General features: G+C 34.7%; 1 protein-coding gene across 1 annotated transcript; it reads right to left on the bottom strand.

Annotated features, from left to right (window-relative positions):
* Positions 1-603, bottom strand: LOC142176997 (uncharacterized). Its single transcript, XM_075245304.1, has 2 exons — positions 373-603; positions 1-156 (listed from the first exon to the last, which is right to left on the bottom strand). The coding sequence occupies exons 1-2, from the start codon at positions 601-603 to the stop codon at positions 1-3; spliced, it is 387 nt and encodes a 128-aa protein (XP_075101405.1).
* Positions 604-6,690: the final 6,087 nt, after the last annotated feature.

Here is a 6,690-nt window from a genome sequence, read left to right as displayed (position 1 = left end):
TTATCCTCTGCTTGTTGCTTGCATAGCCAAAGTAGGATCACCTCTATCAGTCACAACATTAGCACCCAAATTCTGCTGACTTTCATCCCATACAATCATTGCATAGGCCTGATTTAGCGTAGGTGCAGTTGTCTTCATGAGAATTTGCCTTCTAGCCTGATTGTAGGACTCATTAAATCCGTTGAGAAATTGCATAACTCGTTGATGTAGTTGTTCCATATTTTCCTTAGACTTAGGGCATCCACCATTAGGGAAAAGGAATAACACATCATATTCATGCCAAAATTACTTTAATTTTGTGAAATAGACTTAAACTGAGCTAGTTCCTTGTGAGAGAGTTGTAATTTCACGATGTAATTGAAAAATTCTTACTCGATTCACTTTATCGAATCTCTCCAATAGATCCTCCCAAACAAGATGAGCATATGATGCATACACAATGCCACCAAGGAGCTCCTCACACATATTGTTCATGATCCATGACAAAATAATAGCATTGCAGGTCTCCCATTGCTCTTGTAAATCAGTTGTCTTGTAGGATTCCTTTTTGCATGTGCCAGTCACAAACCCTAGCTTTCTCTTCCCTAAAAGTACAATCCTCATCGACCTACTCCATAACCCATATTTTTCTGACTCAGTGAGCTTTACCGGAATCGATACCAAGTTCGGAGTGTTTGAAGGACCCAAAAATAGGGGATGTGTGTGGTCAATTGTGTTTTCTATCGTTGTCGTGTCAATGGCAGCAATTGATCAACGAAATGGAGAGATTTAGACCAACAATCAGTTTGAGAGCGCCACAGTGTGAGATTCCAGTATCTCCCGCTCTGATACCATGATAAAATGCAAGGATTTGAAGGTGTAACAATGACAGAAGTTCTGAGAAGAAAGAGTCGGCTAAGAGAGAAATGAACAACTGTTCTATTGAAGAAGATGATCAGTACATTTTATACACCTAATTACCACTATCTTAAGTTAACCAACTAACTAATTGACAACTCATTAACAACTGTCATCTAACAGAAAGAAGCAAGTGACTAACTAAACTAACTAATACATGTGCTATGTGCTATGCTATTCTATATTACAATAAAAATACTTTGGCCAATCCCTATCCCAATTATTCTATACAAAATCCGTTCATTTAAAGAGTGGTGAAGCCGCCTAAACTACAATGGTAATAACATGTTTTCCCTATCTTCCTTACTGCAAAAGCACAAATTAAAATAAATCCAAAGGTGGAATACAATTCCAATCACTTTTTTATCCATCGTCAGAGAATAATATGAGGACCTTTACTCCATAAGCTTCAATAATCACAAGAATATATATTATTAAGGGAAAAGTCATAAGTACCCCCAACCTATGATCGAAGTACCAATTATATAATTTCTTTTAAGGGTCTTATTACTTGCCTAAACTATTTAAGTGAAAATATTGTCACGCTAAATGTTGACGTGACAAAGTGTATGTATTTCACTCTTTTTGAGGAGTGAGAAGCCAAAAAATTTACTTACTAGTCTTTTTCTTTTTCTAGTCTTTTGTCCTTTACTTCTTTTCTTATCCCCCATATGACAAAACCACCATTGAAAGGTGTTGAGCTCTATTTACAACACCATTTATTTGTTTATTTTTGACTTTAGATGAGTACTTTTTCCTCATTCCTTTATAGTTTATTCTTATCTTTGTATTAACAAAAAAAATAAACTTAAATTTGATTATATGTTAAGTGTCATTTTTTACTGGATATTACACTTAATTAATTATAACATAAAATTAAATTAAGTCCATGTAGCCATTTTTTCTTTACTTCAGTGACCCATTCACACTCAATAAAAAGGTGCACCTGAGTTTCTGAAATTCCAAGCTCACATAAGCAGCAATGTATGTTCCCATCAATGAGTATATTTAGTCTCAATAACCTTTTCTTTGTTAGAAATTTATCCTAATAAGCAAGTCATAAGATTATTTTTTGTCTAGGCAACATTAGAGCACTCCAAACCAAGTCAGCTTCTCTCATCCTTGTCATATACCCAAGCATTGCATTATAGGTACATGTTACTGAATAAGTATCATTTGGAGTTAGCTCATATGTGTCTCTATTATACCATTGTGCCATCATTTCTTTCAATGAATTCAACTTTTTCCAGTACCAACTACACTCTTGAGGTGGTTTATATTCTCAGATATCTCTACAGTTCTTTATATAAATCTTATGTACCCATTTAACATACAACACATCCTTTTTTGTGACTATTTGCCATAACAGTTTGCCAATTGATGCAATATTCAACAGTTTACATCCTTTAATGTTCAAACCTCCAAACTTCTTAGGCTTACACACTTTGTCCCAAGATATTAGAGATACTTTTCTTTGCCTTTCAGAGCTCCCCTAGAGGAATTCCCTACACTTTCTATCAATTTTTTTTATTACACTTTGTGATAGAAGGAACACAGCCCCCCAAAAGTTGTATATAGAGAAAAGAACAGCATTGATTATCTGTAATCTGCAAGCATAATACAGTTGTTTTTCTCATTCTTTCTGTGATCTTCTCTACAAGCTTGTGGCATTCCACGCTACTCCACTTCTTTGAAGATAAAGGTAAGCCTAAATATCTAATAGGTAAAGAACCTATTGAAAACTCTGTGCTGCTTAGAATCATTTGCTGGTTATCTTCATCAATGCTTGCCAAGAAAATATTTGACTTATCCAAATTTACTTCCAGTCCAGATGCTTCACTGAAATGAGTAATGGCCTCCATTATTTTATAGGTGGAGGTAAGATTACCTTTGCAGAACATCATCAAATCATCAGCAAAAATTAAATGTGTGAGATTAGTGCTTTTGCACATTGGATGGAATTGGAAGTCTAGCAATTCACTCGTCCTCCTAAGTATCACACCTCTTTTTTCCCACGCAACCTTATTACGAGGTTGAGTTAGAAGAGTTTTTTCAATTGAAGTGACGTTTTGAAAAGGGATTATTTATTATTTAGAATCGCCACTTAATTGAGTTTTGTGTTCCAAGTCACCTTTTATTGAATCCCTTATCAAAAGGAAGATTTGACTCCTAATTCATGGTCTACAAAAACAAAAAACTAAGTAAGGAATTCTGTTGACCGAGGGGAAGGTGTAAGTCATTCCTCGAGTCCCGTGGTTCTAGCACGGTCGCTTTATTGACTAATGTAAGGCTTAAATCAATTTTTAGCTATTCTTGTATTTTATTGATTATGACTTATTTATTTTCGCTTAATTAATTATTATATTTTATTAATTGTTTGGACCCAGATGCAATATGCATACGAGGTATTTCTCTGAAATTAGATGTTAAACCAAGGTACGAAATGTACACATGTTTAAAACATAATTATTTTGAATTTAAAGGCATCGAGATGCGGGAATGCGCACATGATCCTTTTTGTTACTTAAGCATATCAATCCAAGGTCGGGTATGAAAACATGGGCTAATATTTAAAGTACATCTAAAGTTTTTCTAGTGTTTAGAGTATTTCACTTATTTTGTCTCTTTCAGATTCGAGATATATATTTGTATATTTACCAAATTTTGAAAAATAAAAAAAACTATTTAAAGTAAGTAAACTAACTTACACCAAATTTATCACTAAACTTATTTATACAGGATACTAGTTAGCAGAATACTAGTTCCACAAAAGAGAAACAAAATAATCAAAAGAGAGTAAGTTTTAATCCCAAATAAAGAATAAGGACCTAACATATCTGTAAGGATTTGCACCAGAACGTTGATAATCAAAACCATAAGTAATAAACTCACACATTTAATAGAGTTTAACCAAAGAAGTATTTTATTGACAAAAAGCTTTAAACAATTTTATGAACTATCTATTGCTTAAAATTTCACGTGAATTGTGGCAAAAGAATAGATTAGAACTAAAGATTAAAAATTAGGAACAGATTTCAGATTAGTTAAAGTTAGAAACACATTTCAGATTAATTTTAAACATACATGTACATATATAAATAACAAGAAGAACCCGACGCTATTTAAAATATAAAAGAAAGCAAAAGAATAATTGAATTTAAATAAACTAACATCATACATTCAGTTATACATTATATTAAACTAACAAATGGGATTGAGTGTTACTTTTGTAAGATTTCACAATAAAGAAAATATCTACAATCTGTTGAGTTGAACCCGCAAATTTAAAACCACTAAGGATACTTCGATTTTCGACACTGAACCTTAAAAGGCCTCCGAATAATTTATCTCCAAGTGATTTTCACTCTAAAAGAACAATGCTATTTTTTAGTTACTGATTTTTCTATCCGATTGCCTCTAATGCTCATCTCTTTTCGCTTGTTCGAAGTTTTTTCTTTTCAAAATATTGAACTTCCCCCGTTGTTTGTGAAGTGTGTTAGATATATAGGTAGATGTGTGCAAGATCGTGTGTGTGTGCAAGAACGTGTGTGTGTGCGCATGATCGTGAGTGAAATGGGGGAGTGGGGTGAGGGACATGAGATGTGGGATTAGTGGTTAAATTAGGATCTTTTTCCCCATTTTTTTTGTTAAGAGAAATAAAAGAAAATATAAAGATAAGAATATTCATTATCTATTTTAGACCAATACAAATATATACTTGGACTATGATTTAAATGGCGCTAAAAATAAATTAAAAGTTACTAGTCTACTTATTAAGTTCTTAATTTAACAAAAATATTTTTTTTCTTCTATTTAAATATAGGAACAAAATATATACTCTAAGAATATGCACAAAAAAAATTGTAGCTTTTTAATTTTTCTCAAATAAAACCAATGAAAAAAATGAGATAAAAATTTAAAGTATCAAGATTAGACCTTAAAGAAATATTTACATAAAATAGAATAGAATTTGATTGTGGTAAAAAATTAGGTGTTCACAGCATGCCCCTCTTTGCTTGAAAACGTGAAGAGTTTTCAGGCAAAGAAAATGTACAAGGTGACTGGTTTTTGACCTCACTGTTATTTGAAAAGGAGAAGATAAAAGAAATTTTTTTTGACCGAGCATTGGTTTTAGGCAGCCTACATATCCGGGTTGTAAGGGAATCAGGTCACATGTAGTTCAAGTGAAAGAAGAGTGATGGAGTATTAGGGAGAATCAAGTGAAGTTCCGTCGAGGTTCTGATCCGCGGTTCCTACTATTACATCAAAATGAAAAGAAAATTACATACTCTTGAAATCTAAGAGTTACAAAATTTCTATCTAAATGCCATCTGGAGTCTTGTCTTGATTCTTTACTTGCTTCTCCCGTTGACTTTAGACTGAAACTTGATTCTCTCGATGCAACTGACTATGAAATATTCTCACAGACTTGTTTCTTAATCAGATAATGGGAAGATGGTTCTTGACCATATGTCTCCGCATGCATTACGTGAATGCTGGTTGCGGCTGGTACTGGGATAAACATTCCACTTTCTCTGAAAAGAACTGAAATCTTATTTTTTGCACATCCAATCCGTGCTTTGCAGAAAAACCTACAAGCCATCACAAACAAACAAAACGAACAAAAATTTTCTGCCCCAGTTTGCACTAGGAAATTTTTGTGAGTTATTGAAAACTTATTAAACTATTTTTGCTATTGCAAATTAAAGAATTGAAAAAGTCATTTTTTTTAAAAAAAATAATAGGGGATGTTGTACCCAGTGTTAACAAGAAGGAAAGAAACCAGGGAATGCAGTACCATCTGTTAACGATAAGATGAGGCTCGTGGCACTCTAGGATACTACTAGGGAATGTCGTATCCTATGTTAGCAATGAGAAATGCAACCAGGGGATGTAGTACCATGTGTTGGCAATAAGATGAGGCCCGTGGCACTCTGAGATGCTACTAGGGAATGTCGTACCCTATGTTGGCAATAAGAAATGCCACCAGGGGATGTAGTACCCTATGTTAGGCAAAAAGTAATGCAGCCAGGGGATATAGTACCTTGTGTTAGTGATAAGATGAGGATTGTGCCGCTCTGATATGCTACTAGGGAATGTCCTACCCTATGTTGGCAAAAGGTAATGTAGCCAGAGGATGTAGTACCTTGTGTTAGCAATAAAATGAGGCTCGCGACACTCTAGGATGCTACTAGGTAATGCCATACCCTATGTTGGCTATAAAATGAGGCTTGCGACACTCTAGGATGATACTAGGGAATTTCGTACCCTATATTGGCAATAAAATGATGTGTGTGGCGCTCTGAAATGCTACTAGGGAATGTCGTGCCCTATGTTGGCAATAAAATGAGGCTTGTGGCGCTCTGAAATGCTACTAGGGAATGCCGTACCCTATGTTGGCAATAAAATGAGGCTCGAGGCCCTCTGAGATGCTACTAGGGAATGTTGTACCCTATATTGGCAATAAAAATGTAACCAGGGGATGTAATACCCTTTGCTAGCAATAAAATGAGGCTCGTGGCACTCTGAGATGCTACTAAGGAATGCCGTACCCTATGTTGGCAATAAGTAATGTAGCCAGGGATGTAGTACCCTGTGTTGGTGATAAGATAAGGCTCGTGGCACTCTAAGATGCTAATAGGGAATGTCGTACCCTATGTTAGAAAATGTAATGCAGCCAGGGGATGTAGTACCCTATGTTGGCAATAAGATGAGGCTCAAGGCACTCATAGGATGCTACTAGGGAATGTCGTACCCTATGTTTGCAACAAGAAATGCAACTAGGGATGTAGT

The sequence above is a fragment of the Nicotiana tabacum genome, chromosome 3, assembly GCF_000715075.1.
Source record: "Nicotiana tabacum cultivar K326 chromosome 3, ASM71507v2, whole genome shotgun sequence".
NCBI classification, from domain to species: Eukaryota; Viridiplantae; Streptophyta; class Magnoliopsida; order Solanales; family Solanaceae; genus Nicotiana; species Nicotiana tabacum.
Note: the sequence above shows the minus strand (reverse complement) of the source record. Positions and strands in the feature narration are given on the sequence as shown.